The sequence below is a fragment of the Stenella coeruleoalba genome (genome assembly GCF_951394435.1).
Source record: "Stenella coeruleoalba genome assembly, chromosome: 6".
In the NCBI taxonomy this organism is placed as follows: domain Eukaryota; kingdom Metazoa; phylum Chordata; class Mammalia; order Artiodactyla; family Delphinidae; genus Stenella; species Stenella coeruleoalba.
The window spans coordinates 123,853,968-123,877,718 of NC_137151.1; the positions used below are offsets into that span (position 1 = coordinate 123,853,968).

The 23,751-nt window shown below is 45.2% G+C and overlaps 1 protein-coding gene across 1 annotated transcript in view; it reads right to left on the minus strand.

Annotated features, from left to right (window-relative positions):
- Positions 1 to 12,031, minus strand: part of DRC11 (dynein regulatory complex subunit 11) — a 167,138-nt gene extending 155,107 nt beyond the window's left edge. The window contains exons 1-2 of the mRNA XM_079924891.1: positions 11,586 to 12,031; positions 3,337 to 3,661 (exon numbers count right to left, since the gene is read on the minus strand). Of these exons, the coding sequence (XP_079781017.1) occupies positions 3,337 to 3,661; positions 11,586 to 11,596 (336 nt within the window). The 5' untranslated portion in view covers positions 11,597 to 12,031. The remainder of the gene's footprint in view (positions 1 to 3,336; positions 3,662 to 11,585) is intronic.
- Positions 12,032 to 23,751: the final 11,720 nt, after the last annotated feature.

Consider the following 23,751-nt stretch of genomic DNA (forward strand, 5'->3'; position numbering starts at 1 on the left):
TCTGAGCTTACCTAAAATAATAATGCAAATTAGGATAGCATAGAATTGAGCTATAGAGATCTTTGAATTAAACCTAATAATTTATCATTAGCACCACTGACCATGTGTACGTGAACAGTCACAATTAAAAAAAATAATTTGGTTTTATTTTGACCTAAATTACCCCGTTACAAAAATCATTTACAAAATTAATTTGCTTTATTAGGAAACTTGTTTTTATACACAAATATAAACTTCTGCTCTTCATTTATGTACAGATATTTCAAATTAGTGGAGGTCAAATGAATGTTTACCATTCCAAGGTCAATAATCAAGATTGTAGAAGTGTTATTCAAGAATATGGGTGGGCCTTTGGCCCTAGTATCTAGAAACACTGTCCTGGATACTCTATGAGAACACTCATGGCTGCCTTCTGGTAGACCAGTTGACTGGGGGGAAGCTAAGTTCTGGTCTTTGGGATCAGCTCTGCCTCTTTCCATTCTGGTGTGACTCCCCACATCTCCCCAACCCAGAGAATTCTGAATAGGCCTTCCCTTGAAAAAGCATTTTAGCATACAGGACTGTCTCTTTAGGACTTGGTGGAATAGTGCACCCAGGACTTCCAGGAAGTGGCAGCACTTTTTGAAAACCAAAACTTTCCTAGGCTAACGGAGTGTTTGGGGTGAACTAAGACTGAGCTTCTAGCGTCCAGTGGGTGAGTGTGGACAGTCAGTGGAGAATGATGACACTTTTATCTAATGTTGTGATTTTTGTTTATTAATAAGCATGTTCAAGTGTTGTGCTTTTCTAAATTTTAAGACGAAACTTTACTGACGTGGCTCTGTCTGGTCCATGTAGGACCAATAAAGTTACAGTTAGGATTTTGAAGGTGAGGAAACAGAGCACTTGAGAATGCAAGAGAGGGGAACGTAGGTACCCCTTGCTTCAGGCTTGCTGCTGCATCCTATCCGTGATATATATATATATATATATATATATATATATATATATATATATATATATATATTTTTTTTTTTTTTTTGCGGTACGCTGGTCTCTCACTGTTGTGGCCTCTCCCGTTGCGGAGCACAGGCTCCGGACGCGCAGGCTCAGTGGCCATGGCTCACGGGCCCAGCCGCTCCGCGGCATGTGGGATCTTCCCGGACTGGGGCACGAACCCGCGTTCCCTGCATTGGCAGGCGGACTCCCAACCACTGCGCCACCAGGGAAGCCCCCATCCGTGATATATTTTATGCCCATCACAGATGCCTTGGGGTTTCCATTCTCCATGGGGTGGAATCAAAGTAAATTTGTTGGAACAGAGAATCTCTCTCTTCTCTACGTGTTTCTCTATGTTATGGGGACCTAAAGAAACAGTCTTCTGGCTAGTTTAGCCAAAGGGGACATTGATGGAAGGATCTGGGGCCTCTTGGGACAAGGGCAGGAACGAAGCTGGGTGTCTGCCAGCATCAGGGATGTGTCCAGGGGAGACGATGCCTTCAGGAACTTGCCATTTCCTTGTACTCCTCTTGGATCCTGCTTTGTTCTCTCTCTCTATTCTCTCGCTCTTTCTCTCTGAAGCTTCTTTCTTTGGAGCATCTGGTGAACAAAGGCTCCAACTACTTACAAGTTTGGGAGACTACAGTTCAGAACTGGAGACAGAAAGTACTCTCTCTCTGTCCCAGTTTCAGAATCTCTCAAGGAAGGACCGGCTGGTGCAGCCACCAAGGTCTCCATCCCTGAGCCACGGTCAGGGGTGGTCATGTTGTATGAATATCTGCGTGCTGGCCCAACAAAACACAGAGGAGCTGTGGGTGATAGCCACAGAGGCCCAGCCACAGAGGATGCTGGTTGGTCAAGCTTTCACCCTGAAATGCAGAACTGGGCCACACAGGTATCCCCAGAGGCTGGTCCATGTGTGTCTCCCTGGCAAGGGCACTGTTCCTGGAGCCTGTGCTGAGGCAGCGTGAAGCACCCCTAAGCACCTGGAGCTCAGTGTCATTGTACTGCTCCATCAACACCCTCCAGGGCTGGCAGAGCACGTAGTTCATCGTCTCCTATCAGGAAGGCTGCCTGGGTGATGTCACTCAGTCATCACCCTTCTCAATGCTCATGGCCTTCAAGAAGATGAACCAGCCAGTGCAGAGGGGCTGAGACAGGATGAAAAGCAGGGAAAAAACTGAAGGAGCCCACCATTTAAATTTCATAAACTGCTTATTCCTTAAATTTAGGAGTATTACTTAATATTCTTGGAATTAAATTAATACATTGAATATTACCTCATTAATTAAATTTATTATTATGACTTAATGACTATTTATTTCATGTTTGTCCTGAGTTGTTCTTGATATTTTCACACTGCGGGTGGGTAAAGTACTCCTGACCTAAAAAATCTAGTGCTTTAACCCATGCTCTTATACTCGAACGCAACAAACACGAACATTTTGAGACGATCTTCAACATCTTCACTCATTCCTGGTATTCTCTTTAGTCCATTCTGATTCAATGCAGTAATAACGCTAGGAAAGTTTATCCCAGAGAGGGACATCCTTTTATAGAAGCATGAATATTTTCAAAAGGAAGAAATATTAAACCCCATGTAGAAAACTAAACGCTTTCTCTTCCTAATTTTATTTTAGGGAAACGATCTTTTCAAGATGAAGACTGAACTCATATGACTCCTCACACTGAAACGGGGTGTTCACCAGCCCCTAGAGACCCAGCCAGATGAGATCCCGGGCCTCAGGCAGTGGTCGTAAGGGCAGCTGCAGGACAGAATGCTCACAGGTAGGCACTGTGGTTACAGGTGCTGGCAGGGAGTGCTCAGGGCATCAGAGAGAAGGGGAGGGAGCCCTTCTTTGGTGTCGGAGGCTCAAAGTCCCATTGCCATACACCTCCTGAGTCACCATGGACCCAAAGCAAAGGAGGAGATGCATCCTCCTGGGAATTTGGAACCAACAGGCTGCTCATCGAGAAGATGATGGGAAGCAAAGGCCAGAGAGAGATTTCCTTTGGAAACAGAAGTAGGGGCATGGCTATTGGAAATTGGGAGGATGTTTGGGAAAGGCTCGTCCTACTCCATTCCAACCTACCTGGGCAGACACCATGGTGACAGGTAAGGCCACAACAGCGGTGTCCAGCAGACCCCAGGACCGTGCAAAGATCTGTCTGCGCCCAAAACTGGGCAAACCCAATCCTTGTCCACGGCAGTATAGTTTCACTGAAGGGCTGTGCTTCGACTTTCAATACGACATGCAACTAATAAATGCGACTAGAAAGTCTGCAGAGTATTGGTTACAGGCCTATATATCTTATTTATAAGAAGAAACCAATATGAAAAACACCCTGAGTACTTACGGGAACCAACTTTAGATCCTGTAAGATATCATCCAAGTAATGAAACTCGGTTAATTCCAATTCAACCATCTCATTCTTCAGCTCCAGGATGCGACCCATCACCCCGTCCAGGAGTTTTCGGATCAGTATGCGTTTCTGTGGATGGACCATCTGGTCATAGACGTTCTCCAGGTTTCTAAAGATCTGCACATATTTTATGTAGAAGGTGGCTAACATCTGGAAGATGAAAACTTGATTTCTTTGTGGTTCCGTCATCTTCTCAGATTCTTTATCAAGCAAAGAACTGAGGGCTTCCTGGGTCTGATGCCACATCTTATTATACATTCTGAGGGACGACAGGGTCAACAATACAAGAAGAAAAAATTACTCTGCAAGGCATACATATTGGGCATCTGGTATAACAAAATGTAACACACCGTAAATGTGCGCTAAGGACACTGTGCATGGCTGCAAGGCTCTTTGGACCACTTATGTCCTGTTTTGTTATGCGTGTGATTTTTGGATACGACCACGGCTATTATCATCAAATAAATAGTTTAAAAAGCCTTTTGCCTAAATGATATAAAATGATTCCTCACTATACCGGTAAAGCCAGTATTATTATACCCATTTAAAAGATGAGGAAGTTGATAACCAGAATAGTTACCTGATCTGTCCATATACATAGCTGGTGGAGTACGAATTGGAACAAATACTTTGGAAAATACCTTGTAAAGTTGAACATGGGCATAACTACGAATGAACAATTATACCCTGGAGAGACTCTTGTAAATCTGCATTAAGAATGACCACAGCAGCATTTCTTGATAAAAGCAAAGACCTGGAGATATTCCAAACGTCCATCAATAAGAGAATGGATAAATAAATTGCAGTATAGTCTCCAACAGACAAACACACAGCAGTGAGAAATGAACGACATACAGCTCTAAGCAACACCTACGAACCTCGGAACCGTAACACTGACCGTAGGAAGTAAGGTGCAGACTGTGGCTGGGGAGGCCGGCTCCCCGCTCTTGTTTGAGCCGCTCAGTGGAGGGTGCAGCCGGGAGCCCGGGGAGTGGGAGAGTGAGATAGGGATGTATCCTCTCTTGCGGCCCCCCAGTGAGTCAACAAACGATCCTCCTCCTAGCAAAGCCTTAGGGTGGTGACAGCCCTGCCACCCCCAGGACACCACCCCATCCCTTGTTGGTTTCCCGAGATTCAGCTCACAGCTTTGTCACCGGTCCCTTTATTAGCCACCCTGCTGAGTATGCCCTCTTTCCTGCTGGGACTCTGACCAATACACTCATGGCAGAGACTTTTATTTTCTTTCAAAATTTGGCTGATTTTTGGCCAAATTTTGGCCAAATTTTGGCCAAATGTGTGCCACGACGACAAGTAAGAAATGAGAGACTTCTGCGCCCATTTTCCCGGCTGCTACCAAGACAGTATCCTTCCACGTGCTACCGGTCATCTGCAATTTCTCTTCCTTCAACTGTTCACCCATTTGTTTTACCTGTTGTTATGTGGGATTGTTTTTCTGCTAAACTGTGGGGCTTCTTTATGTGTTCTGAGTTTATGTGTTCCACAGCTTGCCTTCTGGCTGAAAAGCTGGTTTCCCACTACGACCCAGAATGGGCTGCGGCCCTTCCCTCTGCCTCTGACCCAGCTGGGAAGGGCGGTCCTGCCCAGGATTCCATGGGAGTCCAGCTCCCGTCCTCCTGGAGGGTCTGATCCCCGGTCTTTCAGGAGCTGAAATCCCAGAGTGCACTGCCCACCCCGTGCCAGACCGACTAGGCCTCCTGGTCTGGCCTGCTCACTGCCCTGGGTTTCCACTCTGCTCCTGGTGCAGAGATTTTCAACTTGGATTAAAAAAACAAACAAACAAACAGGTTTTTTATTTTCAATTTAAAATATTTTAGTTTTATTTTATAATTTAATATTATACTATTAAATATACACTAATATACATAAATATATATTAAATATATATAATAAAAAATAAAAATGTATAAATATAAACTAATATACTAATATTAGTATATTATAAATATAAATTTAAAATATAAATAAAAATATTAAAAAATAAAAGTTTTAGATAAAAAATGAAAATAATCCTTAAAAATATTTTTCTTTTTTTATAATTTGATTTTTGTTTTATTGATCAAAATTCTAAATTAAAAATAATTAACATTTACTAAGTAGATGTCATACACTAGGTTATTTAAATATGGAAAGCCACTTAGCTATACTCTGAACATTTTTCAAAATTAAGTACTATGTTGTCACTTCATTTTTTGTGCTGGACTCTACTGAGCTACCTCTGCTCTCTAAATAAATCACCTTAAATTCAAAAGAAACATTTCCTTTGTTAATTCTGAGTACTTGGAATAATTTAAGAACATGGCAACATCCTTAATTTTAGAGAAAGATAAATATGGAAATCACAGTATTAACAAAACCTCAGTTCGCTGGACTTTTGTTTAATTTCTAAACCTACTGACATGTTAGTGCTCATAAAACAAGAAAGGAACTTAAATCTGTTACTGTTTCTATACTAACTTCTATACTTAAAAAAATTATTTTATTCAAGTATAGTTGATATACAATGTTGTATTAATTTCTGCTGTTTCTATCATTTTTATGTGCTTAGAGCAGAGGTGGGAGATTTTTATCTTCCTGGCCCAAAGTGAAAAGCTTCTCTTGATGTGAAAAGTCTTTAGGGTTCTGGTGATGATGACGGGTAATAGCTCACATTTACATCATATCAGTCACTGTTCTAAGTACTTTACATATATTAACTCATGTAATTCTCAAAACCCTATGAGGTGGGTATTATTATTACTCCAGTTTACTGATGAGGAAACCAAGGCACAGAGAAGTTACTGCCCGAAGTTGTGTGATTTGAACACAGGATTTACACCCAGGCAGCCAGGCTCCAGAGTACAGGCTCTGAACCTTTATTGCCTCTAGTTTGTCAGGACAAATCCCAGGGCAGAGGAGTGCTGGACACCACAAGGAAACCAAGATTCATAGCTAAAAACGAAACTCTTCCTCCCTCCCAGCACCCCACTGAGGCTGGATGCTAAATATTGTCCCTGGCACTCCATCCCTCGGTTCAAGTACCAGATTCTCCAAACTTGGCAATATTTTAAAAATACTGCTAGTGAAAGAGCACTCTGATAGACAACTTCATTATAACAGAGAAAAGTTACTACCAAAAGTTAGAATTCCAGGGCTTCCCTGGTGGCGCAGTGGTTGAGAGTCCGCCTGCCGACGCAGGGGACGCGGGTTCGTGCCCCAGTCCAGGAGGATCCCACATGCCGCGGAGTGGCTGGGCCCGTGAGCCATGGCCGCTGAGCCTGCGCGTCCGGAGCCTGTGCTCCGCAACGGGAGAGGCCACAACAGTGAGAGGCCCGCGTACCGCAAAAAAAAAAAAAAAAAAAGTTAGAATTCTACTTAGCCCAGGACCTCTCACTCGCTGCATGATAAATGGGTACAAAGAAGCTGAGCAGGTTCTTAGTTTACCAAAGCCCAGACTTCCAGCATCTGAGAGGGGGCCAGGGACCCAAGGCGTTCACTGACCTGACAGGTGACGCAGGCCCCACGTGCCACCAGGCTCGACACATGTTCCCATAAAACAGAAAATCCACTCGTTTTGTAGAATAAATAGGGCTCAGGGCCTAGACGTGGCAGGACGACGTTACAGAAGAAAATTACAGGCTAATTTTGTTTGGAACTCGGATCTGAAATTCCACTCAGCAAACAAAACACAGCGCCAGATCAAAAGCATTGTTCCCTCTGACCAAGGGGGGGGGGGGTCACCCGGGAAATTCACAAGAGTCAGGAAAGCTGGACAAAATACCGCACAGGACAGTAAAAACTGTGGATTATTTTCACAGATGCCAAGAAGATGCTCAATAAATTTAATTTATGGCATATGCCTGATTAAGAATACTGTCCACACACCCCAAAGAGGCTGATGACGACCTCTTCAAAATGCTGAAAACCAGAGACCATAAATATTTTCAGTAGAGAAACACCAGAAAGCTAAAAAATACAAGTACAAAAAGGATGAAACAGATGGAAAAGGGATCAATACAAAAGATTAAAAAAACTGCTTGTAATGACACCACTGCAAAATCCAAGGAAATCAGTAAGAAGTCAATTAATACAGCAGAGTTGCAAGACATAGATAAAAGCCCCCAAAACTAAATGCAGAGAAAAAATACGAAAAACAAAACCCCATTCGCAGTGCTGATCAAGAACATTAAACATTCAAGAATACATATGGCTAGAGCCACACAAGACGTAGCTGAAGAAAATTCTGGAATGCTAGCTGCAGAGGACTGGAACAGGCAGAAGGCGGTCTCTGTTCCTGCCTGGAGAGACCAGATAGAAAGAAAGCAGATTCTTGAGACTGACAGGCAGATTTAATATGACCAAGAATTTGGTAATAATATCCAGGAGACCCTGGAAATAAATCTAGTGATAATTTCTATATGTAGGGGTGGAGTTGATAATAAAAGATAGAGGGTATTTATCAGACTTCAAAGCATTTAACGCACCAGCAAGCATTCAGGTGTGTTATGCCACCCATGGAGGCTGCTTCCATAGGGTGCAGGGGGTGACTTGAATCCCATAAAGACCCACACCAGTCATTAGCGAGGGATCTTGGGAAAAGGAGGCTTCCACCAGGGGAAACAAAAGCCAAATGAATGGATGGGACACACCTAGAATTTAAGACTTTGCTTTGGGGCAGATCCAGCCTGGGGAAGCCTTGTTGCCCTAGTGTCGTGCACTCCTGGGCTTCTACCCAGGGTTAAAGAGGCAGGAATCCCTCCAGAGCCAGGGCAGAGCTGACTCCTAACTGGAACCTTTGGCCAAAGACCATCCTGGTGGCTTGATCCTTCCAAGTCCTGACATTTGGGCTGCAGCCTCTTTCTTCCTCACCTGCTGTCTTTCGGAGGACCCTTGTTGGACAGACCAGGCAAGCTTGTTGGTCGATGGGGAGATATTAAGTAGCCGCGTGCGCATGCAACCCTGCATCTGCTACCCTCTCCCCTGGAGACTGGCTTCAGCTTTCCAGTTTCCCCGCTGCCTTGCTGCCCCTCCACGTGTGTCCACTGGTTACAACCCTATCGCTCAGCCAGTGCAGCCTCCATGTCCCTCGAAGCCTCAGTCCAGCCTGAGCCCCACCCTGCCTCAAAGCCACGGTCTCAGCATCCTTCTGCTGAGCCAGTGCCCACGAAGATGATCTGAGACACGGAATGTGGCAAGATGATGTTTCAATAGGACCATTATGGAGATGTAACTCACATACCATAAACTCACCCTCTTAAAGTGCACAGTTCCGTGGGTTTTTTTTTTTTAGCATATGCACAGAGTTGTGCAACCTTCACCTTTCTCTGATTTCAGTACATTTTCATCACTCTAAAGAGAAACCCTACACCCGCTAGCAGTCACTCCCTATTTGCCCTTATCCGCCTTCCTCCCAGCCCCTGGCAACCACTCATCTAATTTGTCTCTATTTATTTGCCTATTCTTGACATTTCACATAAGTGGAATCATAGAACAGGTGGCCCTTTGTGACTGGATCCTTTCACTCAGTATAACTTTTCCAAAGCCCACTGTGTTGTGGTGTGTATCACTATCTCATTTCTTTTTATTGCCTAATAATGTTCCATTGCATGTATATACCACATTTTGTTTATCTGCTCATCAGTCAATGGACACATGGGGTGTTTCTGCCTTTGGGCTCTTGTAAATGATGCTGCTTTGAGCATTCCAATACACGTTTTTGTGTGGACCTATGTTTTTATTTCTCTGGCGTATGGCAAGGTGGTTTTCAAAGCTGTAAGTGCTCCAAGCTTACAATCAGAACCCGCCTCTTGAGGTAGTCGGTCTCAGGAGGGTCACTTAACCTTGTACCTTCACTTCCTCAAGTGGCAAATCTGGATAATGACACCTACCCTGGACACCCCACAGGATTACTGAGGAATGGGATAACAGACGTTAAAGTGTTCTTGAAATTTTAAACGTGCCTTATAAAGAGAAGGTAGTATTTTATCCTTGAGACCACTTAGAATTTTTTTAAAGTACGTGATTGGTTTCAGACTTCAGCACATGACCTAGAAATGTTACAGATATTGAAGTTAGAAGGACTGTGGGCGCAGAAGACTGAATATGACAGTTGAAAAAGACCAGATTGTTATTTCTACAGCTTGGCAGTTTTCCTATAACTGGGGGATGGAGGGTTGATGCATAAATGGGCGGAGGGGGAAAAAAAGACTTAAATATTCAGACATAAACATGTACTTCGATACAAAATCTTGCAAAATGGGAATTCTCAAGTTATTTTATATATGATAAACCTTCAAATTCTTCCAATACTATCTAGGTGTTTGTACTGTTTCTGGAATATTCCTTGGCATTCTTGCTCTAAGGGAGGCCTGGCTCTCCCCTCAGAACACAGCCTCTCCTGCAGCCGTCTCTCCGTCCCAGAGCCCTCGGACCACAGCACGGAGTGGGGCCAGATCCTGGCTCCTAAGCCCACCTCCAGACCATTCTTCCTCCCACCCCCGACACTCCCTGGTTTGCAACCTCATTTCGTCAGAGGGTATCGCCCTCGGGCCCTCAGCATCACCACCATCTACCATCTACATCATCTTTCCAGGCCCCACCAGGACATCTACCCACCGAACAGCATCTTTATCAAACAGCCTCTACCCTGCCTCATCTTCCCGCCATAAACCACCTGAGCTCCTCTCTGTGTCTGCTGGGGCCCGTGCCCCCACTAGCAAGGACGTCACCCCACTTCTCCTTCCTCCTCCCATGTCATCTCGCTTCATTTATACTGGCCATTCCCTTCAGCAAACAAATAGGCTATTGTTTCCTATCTTAAAAAATTCTTTCTCTGGACCCCATTTCCCTTGCCACCAGCTACAGCGAAATGCCTTTAAAAAGCCAGTGCTGTGCTGTCTATGATTTCTCTCCTCTTCCTCTCTCCTACATTCATTCCAGTCCATCTTTCCACTCCATCACCCCCGAAGGTCAAGGTCACCGCTGGACTCCACACTGCTAAATCCATGGTCAATTCTCAGCTCTCGTCGGGCTTGTCTTGCAGCATTTGACAGAGTCTGTTACTCCCTCCTCCAAGAAACTCTACTTTTTCTCCTGGCTTCCAAGGCACCAAAACCTTGTTTCCTTCTCAATGATCACTCCTTTGGTTCCTTTGCTGGTCTCTCCTCCTCCATCTCTTGCCATTGGATGACCAAGTCTTAGTCCTTGGACCTGTTCTCTCTTCTGTCTACACTCATCCCATGTCTCATAAAGACTGTCTATGCCAACAGCTGTCGAATTTATATTTCATACACAGGCCTCTCATCTGAATTCAACTGTCTACTTGTGTCCACTTGACGTCCAACAGGCACTTCAAACTCAACACGTCCAGAGCTGAACTCCTGATCTCCCCCACCCGCAAAGCCCGGCAAGCCCTTAGCCCCGCTGCTCTTATTTCCTGGCCTGGAAAACAGGGTTACTGAGAGCTGGAATGCAGGTTGGAGCTGCAGTGCCTGGTTGACACCGTGTCCTTGCTGTGTATGAACTACTTAGCTTCTTTGTGCCTAAGTCCTCATCTGTAAGATGGAAATAATATTAAAGGCTCTTACGCTACAGGGGAGTCATGAGTTACTATTCAAGCACTCAGACTGTGCCTGCAGGGTCAGCACTATAATAGATGTTTGAGATGACCATTATGAAGTAACTGCTGGGCTGGTGCTGTGTAAACGGCACAGTGCTGGGTGAATACTCTTTGGTGCCACTGCCACCTGACTGGCGTTTCTTGGTGAAAAGCAACGTGGTACAATAAAGCTTCCTCAAGATCTTTCTTAAACATCGGGACCTGGGTGTTTTCACAAAGCACCGTATGTTACTGGGTTAGATTAACAAAAAGGCAGGCAATGAACTGAACATAGACACGGCTTCCTCAAAAATACATCCACAAGGGCTTAGTGGGCATAAGCATTGGGCCTGGAGGAGCTCATCTCTATGTGGGGCAGGGATAGATAGCACCAGGGGAGTTGGCAGGTCTAAGTGTATGGCATTCCCTGTCCACAGAAGCTGATGCTCTCTGCTGAGGTGTATGTTTACTTGCTAAAACTGCAAAAAGAAGAGGTGGGGGAGGAAAGAAACGGAAAAGAAGCACAGCAGGCTATCTTTTTGTCGGAGAAGCCCACCCCATGGCTATGGCTGGGCGGCCCATCACTTACGCGTTCGACATGCTGGCTACTTTCCCTCTTTCCCTCGCCCGCTGGGAAGCTCTTCTGTTGTCCTCTGAAGGGCGGCTGGCTGCAGGGGTCGGGACACAGCCAGAGGGCGTTGGGGTAAGCTCCTTCTGGAGGGAGGGACTAGGGTTGGGGATATCTTTTCAGTTCGGGAAGGGAAAGGCGATTGGCAGGGAGGCGCGCAGCCGCCGAGAGTGGGATTCGAGCCTTCTCGTCTGGACCCCCAGGCTCCGGAACCTTACTGTGGCCCGGCAGTGAGAAGGCGCGAGGCGGAACCTAGCTACGGACGCTACGCCTGAGCAGCGCGGGTCTGCTCCGCCGGCGCGCTCCCGCCCCCTTCGCGCTAGGCGCCTGCGCCGCCTCCTGCTGTTTCCCTGGCAACCACGCCTGCCGAAGGCCGGCGATCCTCGCAGGAACCACGCGTAGTACCCGCCTCCCGGAGGACCCGCCCAGCGTTCCGCGGGATTGGCCCCGAGTCCTGTCCGCTCGCTCGTTGTCCTCCAAGCCGTTGTTCCGCTTTCCCGTTTGCCCATTTTCATCCACCTTCAGATATGTAGCCTTGGGCGAGGTCCTTAATGATGGTAGCCCCAGTCTTCCCATCTGTAAAGTGGGGTAACAGTCATTCGTTCCTTCGAAACCTTACTGGGTATCTACTCTGGGCTAGCGCAGACTTAGGTTCTGGAGATGCAGGGCAGATGCAGATGCTGCCCTTCTGAGGCTAAATGAAAATGAAATATGGCGACAGTGCGTTGTAAATGCAAGATGCCGTGTGGATGTTATTAGCAAGTCACTGTGTTTGTGTGCATTGTTCTTCTTTCATCATCTTTGGTAACTGTTGAGGTTTATTTGCAAATTTTATAATCTGCAATTTCTAGTGGAACATTTTTAGAACTAATGCACTTGAAAGAGTATATAGAGGGCAAACACGTAAAAAGGACAGAATAAATCTGGATCACACAACCCTTCTCCCACAATTACTAATGAAATGAACAAAAGAATAGTAAAAAAAAAAAAAAAAAAGAAAGAAAGAAAAAAAAGGAAAAGAAAAGGAGAGCCAAACAAAAAATTAAGTACAACTTCATGCCATAAACTTCAAAAGCTACTCAATGAAATAGAAACCTGCAGTGGACAATGGCATCTAATCTCATCCCCACTCCCCTGCAAAATCCCTACTAGGGAGAGAAAGTACCAAGTAGGCAAAGTACCAAGAATTCTCACTAATACTTTTCAATACAAGGAAGTCAGGAATCTGATAATTGAGATGAAAGGTGAGTAGGGTAAGTGAGCTACCTGGGGAAATCCAGGTGAGATAAAACTAGCACTAGTCGAAACAATCACTACCACCCACAGGGCCCTTCCGGAACTAGAAAAAAATCACTAGGGCTTGTCACTTTTTAGGACTTTACACTGAATTGAGGCAAAGATTCAAAGTCAAAGGACATTTTGTCACAGGAATAGGATATACTTCCAAGAAGCGTGAGGGATGGTGGTAAAAGAGTTTACCAAAATCTCAGGAGAGAAAGCAGAGCGCAGACCTTGCAAAGACTCAGAGGATCAGTCCTTATCCTTACCCTGTGTCCAGGCTATGGAAAGGTGGATAAAAATACAATTTTTCCAGCTCTCAAACTCTGTCAGACACAGTGAGAAAGCAGTCAAGGAGAATTTGCTCACATTATATATGAGGAACTGGAAGATATACAAAGAGCAATCCATATTAAATATTAATAAGAAGCAGTATATCCACTATCTAAATCCAAGTCTTCAATAAAAGGGGAAGGAAAAAAAGGATTACAACAGGTGAAGAACCTAGCCTGGAGAAAAGGTAACCAAACAGAAGAAAATTCTTTACATGTGTTTTATACTATAGAATAAGTTAATAAGAATAGAAGTTTAATAGAGTAAGTGCTGGGAGTAATATAAAACAACATAATTAGAAGGAAAAGAAGATTGTATAGCTAACGAAACAAATGAAAATCAGAAAGAGTCCAATATAGGAACTAAATTAGAAAAACCAAGGAATGGACTGGGCACAATTCATCTGAATTACTGACTTAGAGGAAAAGCTTAAATCAATTGCAGGGAAGGTAAAAGGAAAAGACAGATGTTCAAGCAATTAGAAAGGTTTACTTGATATGCCTGAAAAAGAAAGCTCCAATTAAGTTTTTCAAAGATCTAAAGGAACATTTCTGAAATAAAAGAATGAAACTTACAGATCAAAAGTTCTCATCGTGTTCCAGGAAAAACTGACATAGAACAACCAACACCTAAGATATCCTGGATATGTTATTGAACTTCAAGGAGAAGTGATACAGAGAATCTGGTTGGCCTCGAATTTTTCCTCAGTACCTTTCAATGTCAGATGAAAAGCTAGAGGTATTTACAAAGTTCTTGGGGGAAAATGTGAACCAGGATATTTCTACTCATTGCAGTTAATATTCCAAAATATGAAAGCTCTCAGGAAATACAGCACTCACGTAAATTGGCTTGTTTCAAGTGCAAGTAATAGAAAACCCAGTGTCCAATGGCTTAAACAATAAGAGGATTTATAGGGCTTCCCTGGTGGCGCAGTGGTTGAGAGTCCGCCTGCCGATGCAGGGGACATGGGGACACGGGTTCGTGCCCCGATCCGGGAAGATCCCACATGCCGCGGAGCGGCTGGGCCCGTGAGTCACGGCCGCTGAGCCTGCGCGTCCGGAGCCCGTGCTCCGCAACGGGAGCGTACCGCAAAAAAAAAAAAAAAAAAAAAAAGAGGATTTATAATCTCCCTTAACAAGAATAGAGGTGAGGCTCTTTGGGAGCCAATGATTTCAGTGGCTCAGTGACATCGTCCATCTTTGATGGGCTTTCTATCTTTTGGAGCTGTCATCCCTGGGATGTCAGATGGCTTCCCTCTACAGTGGCTGTAGATGTTACAGCCTCACGCTGTAACATCTCAAGATAGAAAAAGGACCGGCTGGGAAATGTGCCGCCATTATTGTCGTAATCAGCATGTACCTGCATTAAGGGAGAGAGCGGTAGATAAAAGAACCGCATCAGGCAGTTGGGCTGCTGGGTTGGCAACATTCCGTATGAGCCAAATCCCATGAGCTCTTCTGGAAAATAAAACGCTTGAGGATGAAATCCAGTGATCGAAAGATACAAGTCATGTGAAAAGGAGGAGCAGGTACTCAGTATACGACAGGGAAACAAGGTCTCCCAACTCTGCATACCAGGAGAACAAACATAGCTGTTCTCTGATTATATCCCTTGAGCTCTGCCAGTTGCTACACTTATCGACCACTTTTTCCACGCCAGGGACAGTTTAGGACCTGATATGTATTCATTCATTAAATCGTCCCACTAACTTTATGAGTTGAGTAATATTTTCATGCTCATTTTACACACGTGGAAACTGAGACTCAGAGAGGTTAAGTAACTGTGTATCCAAGGTCATCCTCCAGTCGATGGTGGAGTTGGTATTCGGACCACCTGCTAGTCTCCCTTTAAAGACCACACCCCTAATCATTATCTCTGTGTTGGTAGCCACACCTACCGTAACTGATACTTGTTTAAAAATTTGGTTTCCTGTGAGACAAATGTTACTAAGAAGAGTATTCCCCAAACTACTTTTCCTTTTAGAAAAAACATTGCTACTTAATTATGTAGATCCAGTTGAAAAGGTGACTTTGTCCTCAGTAGTTAATAATTTATGCAGCTTACTAATCAGACTGCCAGGTCTCTGGGCAAATTCATCTTCTCGGTCCTCTGGATATATGTGAAGTCATTTGGGCAAATATTAAATGATGCCTGTTATATGCAAAGCACAATGGTTCCCACTGTGCAAGAGGAAAGGATGAGTCTGGCATGAACGGATCTTGCCTTCCAGGAGTAGAGGAGGTAAACATCCAGGAGAATGATGATCTCAGGCTTCATTATCCCGTTGCTGGAGGAATGACAGGCCTGGAAGAGCCATCAGAGCCATCAGAAGAGCCAGCCAGCCATTGTCTGGTTTACTTCTGTCTCAGATGGTTTAAGCCCCCAGGACATTCCTGTTTCTTGAGCATCCCTTCTTGCCCACACTCTGGCAGCGGGAGGGACCACCTGGCCCCTTTACGAAGTCCATCTGATTTTGGACAACTCTCACTATTAGTCTTGGCTTTTCCATCAAAGCTCCAGGGCAAAACAGAACAACCCTCTTCTACAGGAGCAGACTTTTAAACATTGAAACCCATGTATCCCCTCCCCGCCAGTCTTCTTAATTACAGAGTAAGCTCGACCACGTTCTTCAACACCAGATTTCAAGTTCCCCTGCCATCAGTCCCTCTGTATCTCTGCTCACTGTCAGTGTCCTTTAGACATAGACCGATGAAACAGAACCTTCCAGGTGGGGGCTGGTAGGCACTCCATCAGGGGCCATACCTTGGTTCCCACCCCTTCCATCTATTGCTGGGCGGCCGCAGTCAACCACAGTCAACCTGCGGAGCCCTCTGTCATTCCGTGTGCTCACCTTTCCATCCAATTCCATGTCATCCCTCAAATCTGGTCCAGGCCATCGATGAAAACACTCTCTATGAGAAAGCTGAGCAGACTGACAGAACAGCACTAGAAATGTCTCCAAGTTAGCATCAGTCCACAAGTTATCAACCTCCCCAGCCACCCTGTCTCCTCTCTGTCCTCAACAAGCCCATGAGATAAGGGTGCTGTCAAGTTTGTCGCTAATATACAGCCCTCTTACAACTGCAGCGTTGTCCTTTTCTACTAGGCTAGTCACTATGGAAATTGAAATTTAGGTGTGCCCTGTTTTAGAGAACCCACTTGTCTCTGCTTCCTTTTCTAAGAACCCACAAATCGTTTTAGTGATCTGTTCTGGATCTGCGTTAAGTTCACTAGACCAGAACCTGACCTTTTTTTCTTTTTTTTTTTTTTTTGTTGCGGTATGCAGGCCTCTCACTGCTGTGGCCTCTCCCGTTGCGGAGCACAGGCTCCGGACGCGCAGGCTCAGTGGCCATGGCTCACGGGCCCAGCCGCCCCGCGGCATGTGGGATCTTCCCGGACCGGGGCACGAACCCGCGTCCCCTGCATCGGCAGGCGGACTCTCAACCACTGTGCCACCAGGGAAGCCCTGACCTTCTTTTCTTTTCTTTTCTTTTCTGAGTCACCAGTCACTGAGAACCTCTCCACCAGACCCTGCTTTCCCGTGAAGCATGGTAATTCAGCCAGCCCCAGGGACCTGGGTCCTCACGCACACCTGAATCTCCAAAAAGGCTTGCACCAGAGTTAAAACACCCCAGAGCCGCTCATCTGTCCAAACCTCAGCCCAGGACAACTCCAGCTGCCACCAGGAGCAGGGCCTTTTCATACCACCAGGTGCTGCACAAGCCACTAACCAATCAGAATGAGGCACTGCCTCCCGCTTCCCAGGGCCACCTTCTCGCTCAAGGACCACTAACCAATCAGAATGCGGCACTGCCTCCCGCTTCCCAGGGCCACCTTCTCGCTCAAGGACCACTAACCAATCAGAATGGGGCACTGCCTCCCGCTTCCCAGGGCCACCTTCTCACTCAAGGACCCAGCCTCCTTGCCCCTCCTCCTTTGCCGGCAAACCCCCTTCTGCTCTTCCCACTAATAGCAAGACTAGCACATAGGGCAGGAAGGCACTCTACCCTATGATCAGACTCTACAGCTGGACCAAGCACCCTGTCCAGGAAAGGCTCCAACTCTCGGCCAGGCAGTGCTGCTGGGGGACTGACCAGGTGCAGCAACATGGCCCCGGGGGTTAGTTCCCTGAAGGACTCAGAACAGTCCTGGGCTTCCTGGGAGACCCGTGCTCTGCTCCACCCTCCCTGATCTCTCTCTGTCCTGCCGAGTCTATCCCAGAGTCCCTGCCTGCCATGCCCAGGTGTGTTAGATTCTCTCTCTTCTGGCAGGAAAATACCAAGTTCATTTTGTTTAGTGACCATACTCTCTGCTTCCCTGGACATCTGAGGCCCAAATCATTACTCTGACTCACCTTTCTGCAATTTCCTCTAAACTGATCAGTATCTTTTCCACAGTGACTATGCTTTGTCCTAATAATTGGTGTTTTGTTTCATTTAAAATGGTCATATCTTTTTACACAGCCTCATAATTCAACAGCCAGCTCTCTGGGAAAACTCATCGTCCTCCTGATATGTGTGACCTCAACTGGGCAGATGTTGATTGATGCCTCTTCTCTACAGAGCCCAGTACTCAACACTGGGCAGTAAAAAAAGATGACCCTGGTGAATTCTGCCTTCAAAGAGGAGAGGAGAAGAGAGATAGTTCCAGGGTGATTAAATGCCACGGTGCCAAGTCCCCTGGGAGTTTAGAAGAGCGAGAGGGGTCACCGTGCCCTTGGGAAAGTAGAAGGGGTTATGCAGCAGGTGGGATCTGAACTGGCTTTGACTTGAGGAAACAGAAGGAGAACATTCCAGGCAGGGGAAACAACATGGGCAAAGGCTTAAAAACAGAAGTGTGGGGAGCTATTCATCTGATGGTGGACATTTTGATCTGATCTGGGAATAGGTTTGGCATCCTAGCCCTCGGCCAGAAGGCGTGTGTGCTCAGGGAGAGCCAGAGGAGTTGGACTGAGCTCTGTAGACCGTGGAGGTCCACTCGAGCAGAGGACTCACGTGATCGTGGGGCAGGGAGACCAATTAAAAGCCCAGAAGCACCGATGAGTGGATAAACGCAATGAGGTGTAAATACAGTGGGACAGCATTCACCCATAAAAAGAATAACGTTCCGATATGTGCCTCAACATGGATGGACCTTGACATAAGCCAGATACAAAAGGACAGATATCGTATGATTTCGTTTAATAGGAAATATCTAGAATAGGCAAAGTTATAGAGGCAGAAAATAGATTAGCGGTTCCCAGGGGCTGGGGCAGGGGAGGAGGGAGTGGAGAGTTATTGCTTAACGGTTACAGAATTGCTGTCTGGGGTGATGAACAATTTTGGAAATAGTGCTGGTGTTTGTGGAACATCGTCAGTGTAGTTAATGCCACCGAATTGGATACTTAAAATTGATTAAAATGGCAAATTTTGTGCCATACATACAATGGAATTTGGCCTTTGAAGGGTGAGTGGAGTCAGCAGCACGACGCAGTCTCCGCGGGTTTGCCGTAACCCCCAGCACCCCAGATGTACCCAGAAAACAGCACATCCGTCTCTAGGGAGCAGCACACGTGTGTTCCTCTCAGCGGGGACCTGCCCAGTGTCCCGCTGCGTCTCTTCCATCCTTTGCCCAGTTACAGATTTCCTGAAACACCACCCGTGTGAAGATCATGCTTATTAGTCCGTAGAGCACAGGATGTCGCTTATTCTCCTTTAATACTTTAATTGCTCCGCTGATGCTCAAAAACAGGTTGCAGTGTAATCAGGCCAATTGTAAGCCCATAGTTCGTTTGAAAATAAAAACTGGGGGCTTTGGGGCTTCCCTGGTGGCGCAGTGGTTGAGAGCCCGCCTGCCGATGCAGGGAACACGGGTTCAGGCCCTGGTCCGGGAAGATCCCACATGTCGCGGAGTGGCTGGGTCCGTGAGCCATGGCTGCTGAGCCTGTGCTCCGCAACGGGAGAGGCCACAACAGTGAGAGGCCCGCGTACCGCAAAAAAAAGAAAAAAAAAAAGAGTTAAAAAAAAAAACTGGGGGCTTTATTACTATGAATGGAATAGCGGACGGTCGGAACCGTCAGACACCTCGTCCCAATCCTTCCGTTTCCTAACAGGGTGACTTGAAGCAGCTTGTGTACCATTTCTGAGCCTCAGTGAGAGCAAAGCCCACATCACTCAAAGCCCGTGGTGAGCCTCGTCCTCTGGTGGTCTCTGAATTGCCCTGTGCTGGAATCCTGGATGTTGCGACTCTGTGTACTTCGGGTTCTGCAGGTTTAGTTCATGATGCTTTTCTGAAAACTCGGTGCTTAAGCATCGTTGGCAGTTTTCCCCACTTCCCTCACTGAGCGCCTGGGACAGGACTCATCTTTCAGAGGCGAGTTCCCTTAGCCTGGGAGGAGGCTGGCACGCAGGTGTCCACGGAGTTTGAGGAGTGATGGCTGTGGTCCCTCCCTGGCCTGATGAGCCTTGAAGGCACCTTGAGAAGGAAGCAGAGTGGACCTTGGTTCAGTTCCAACGTGTTCCTCAGGTGGGCCTGCAGGGCTGCAGGCAGAGGAAGCAGGATGGATAAACGTGAAAAGGGCTCAAGTTCAAATCGAATTTGAAGGACTTCTCCTCTCAACTTAGCTGTAAGAAGCATTTTCTATGCTTCTAAGTATAAAATGTCATTCTACAGAAGAGGCGTATCTTAAAATGTCAGATATTAAACTCTCTGCTGTAACACGCCAGCTTTTGTGTCTGATGCTGCTGTAACACGCCAGCTTTTGTGTCTGATGCTGTCTGTACCAAAGCAAATGGATAAAACGCTGTCTTGTTATGTTTGCACACACAACTGGAAATGAATCAAGAGTGGATTTCGTTAATTCATAATTATTAAAGTAAAGCGTTGGTAGACTTCTGGTGTTGAAATATTTCCTGTCTTGACTCTTCCTGACCAACCCCAATGTCCATGAACGTTACAATTTGTAAGAGGGACAGTTCCACTTACCTCCAGGGATTATGAAAAGCACTAGGTGAATAATGTAGGTAAAGCCCTTGGCACAAATTAGAACCACATGCTGTTGTGTGACAGCTTGGTCCTTAAGCTCCTGGGAGAGCCTAGGTGTCTGCTCAAAATCCCCAACTCAGCTAGCAGTACTCCTAATTTGGGGGTTCACAGAAATCTTGGGTGTCAAAGACCTGCTCCATAGGTGGGGTTCACCACGCCTTCACCACGGTGTTAGTTACAAACTCCTCCAGCAGGTGAGATCGACATTCCCAAGCAACAAGAAGTTTTGATTGTGAATCTTGGCTTCTCTCTAGTCCATTATAATCACATATCAAAGGATGTTTTGGACTGGAAATGAGTCTTATTTGGTAGAGTTTGTTGAGAATATGCTAGTAAACTGATTTAAAAGGGATATGAGCAATCCGAACGTTACATTCTGGACGGGATTCCAAAGATAACAGAGTCTACAAACACCAAAGTTACTTTACGTCACATAAACATCACTTCCACTGGGAAATGAGTGTAAGAGTGTGTGTGTGTGTATGTGTGTGTGTGTGATTCTTATAAGCTGCCTTTATTATCTATAAATAAAACTGTCCAGTGTGAGAAAAAAATAAAAAGGAACTAGCCGGAGGCAGGATGTTTTTCAAATTATTATTATCCTGTTTTTTCACACACATTGGGGCAGCTTTTGTAACCCAGGTGCAAAGGAGGTCACTTCTCATTGTTTTAACACCTGCTGTCTTTTAAAAATGAATACGATTTCCACAGGCCATTGATAAACTCAGCCTTAAACCTTCCTCAGAAACGACAGTCTCCTATATTTTGATACTACTTCTGAATAACCAGCATGTGTCTGTCCAATTTCTGTTTTGTTTTGTTTTGTTTCCATTTGACTCTCATACGTGTTCCCTCCTCTTTTGCTATTTTATTCTCACAATGCTTATAATGAAACAATAGTTCTTGGGTACCCAGGGTAGAGAGCCAATTACAAATAACAGCTGCATTGTTCATAAAACAAAAGTGGTACATTAATGAGGCTTATTTAGGGACTTGCATTGCCAATGGCCCTGACTACAGCAGTAAGATGAAGTTTAACAGCAGAGAAAACACCTACTTAATCAATTAATTTACACTGCCGGACTTAATAGAAATATAATCTTGCTTTTAAAAAAAATCAAGCAGGAGGCTAGTAAGAATTTTTATATGCACATTTCTTCCACCATCCGTCTCCCAGACTCACAGATGTAGAGAACAAACTAGTGGTTCCCAGTGGGGAGAGGGAAGCAGGGAGGGGAGTAAGAGGTACAAACAATTATGTATCAAATAAGCTACAAGGATATATTGTACGACACAGAGAACATAGACCAATATTTTATAACAACTATAAATGGAGTATAGATTTAAAAGTTGTGAATCTCTATATTGTTCACCTGTAACTTATATAATATTGAATAGCAACTGTACTTCAATAAAAAAAAATGAGGCAGAAGGATAGTAAGAATTTTTATACGCATTTCTTCATCTGTCTTCCAGTTGTCTCTCTGCTTGCCCTTCTCGGTTTATCCTTTCTCTCTAGAAGTGCGGTCCTCCTGAGATGTGGGATTGCCCTGTACCAGGGCTGGGACACGAGAGGCCCCACAGCATTCAGGATGGGGTCCTCTTCCTTGAGGCATCTTACTGGTTCAGATAACCAGCGCAGCCTTAGGTGAGCTTAAAGCTTAAATATTAATGTCATCTTGGGCATGTGCCTGCCTGAGATATTCCCAGGGAGTTGTTTCCGTATGCTTTTTATGCTAAGAAAAAAATTTCATCCTTTTCTTTTGTCTTGACAGGTGAAATGCAGATAAAAAAATAATAGTTACAATCTAAAAAATACTTTAAAGTATAATAAGTGCTGAAAACTGTGAAACTCTTAAGCGTCCAGCTCAATGAAACTTCTCAGCTTGCAAACACTTGTATAGATCGAGACACAGAGGAAAAGCCAAATTCCAGAGCTTCTCTGAGCCCTTCCTAATGTCACCCTGACTCTGCTTCCCAAAGGCAACACTGCTGAACACCGAAGATTAATTTTTCCCTTAGAAGGGAAGACTACATTTTATAAGACGGAATGATATGATGATGTGCATTGTTTTGAATGCAGCTTTGACCTACTTATGAGTGTGAAGTTCATTCACATTGTTGCACGGAGATGCAATTTGTTTCCACTGCTGTGCAGTCTTCCCTCGGACAGACTGCAGTTTGGTTATCCATTCTACCGTGAGGGACGGTTGGGGTGCTCCCAGGCTGAGGTTATTATGAACAACGCTGCTGTGATCAATCTCCTGCATATCTCTTAGTGCACATCCTGTGCTGGATCAGAGTATGCATATGTCTAACCTCAGCAGATACGGCCAAAAAGTTTTCCAAAGTTGTAGCATTTTCTTCAATTTTACCAATAAGAATTTTGATCACTTTACACGTTTACCAATACTTGGTATTTTCTGTCTTTTTCTTTTTCTTTGAAATTGTGGTATTATTATTTTATTGTGGTTTTTTAAAAAATTTTTTTTCTTTTTCTTTTTTTTGCGGTACGTGGGCCTCTCACTGCCGTGGCCTCTCCCGTTGCGGAGCACAGGCTCCGGACGCGCAGGCTCAGCGGCCATGGCTCACGGGCCCAGCCGCTCGGCGGCATGTGGGATCTTCCCGGACAGGGGAAGGAACCCGTGTCCCCTGCATCGGCAGGCGGGCTCTCAACCACTGCGCCACCAGGGAAGCCCTTATTGTGGTTTTAATTTGCATTTCGCTGATAAATAAAGGTCCCGAGAACCCTTTCATAAGCTTCTTTGGCCATTTGCCTATGGAAATCTTTGACCGATTTTTATTGAATTTTCTGTCTTTTTCTTATTAATTTGTAGATGATGTCGATGTATTCTGACAAGTCTATGTTGAATATATTGAAACTAAATAATATATTTATTGAATGTATTTATTGAAAATTAATCGAAATACAAACCTGAGGGCTCGGCTGGGGCAGAGTTGGCTTAGCTTAGTCGCATGGCTGTCGGCAGGATCAAGTTCCTCTTGGGCTTTTGGATGGAAGGGCTTCAGTTCCGTGTTGGTTCTTAGGTTTTCCATACGGGCCTCTCCATAGGGCGGCTCACGGGAGGGGACTGGACTCCATGGGAGCGAGCGAGCCAGAGAGGATAATCTTGGAGGTGATTCCCACCACTCTTGCTTTTCTCTTCTCTCAGATTCTTCACTACCTAGCGTCTGAAAAACAGTTTACCCCCAACTTTTGTCCAGTTGTATGGTTGTTTACGGCAGGAGGGCTGGTCCAGTACCAATGAATTCAACAGGTCTGGACAGAATTATGATGTTTATTTTAACAAATAATTGTGTTTAGCTTCCTCTTCCAGCGAACTGAGAGACTGCTTCTCGGCCAAACATTTTTCCTTTATAGTTTCTGCTTCAGAACTATTTTCTTAACATCTGTTCTTTTTATGCTTAGCTACATCTAGATTTAATGGCAGAGACAGTAACTATAACAGGAAGTTAATAAGAAACAGCAGCA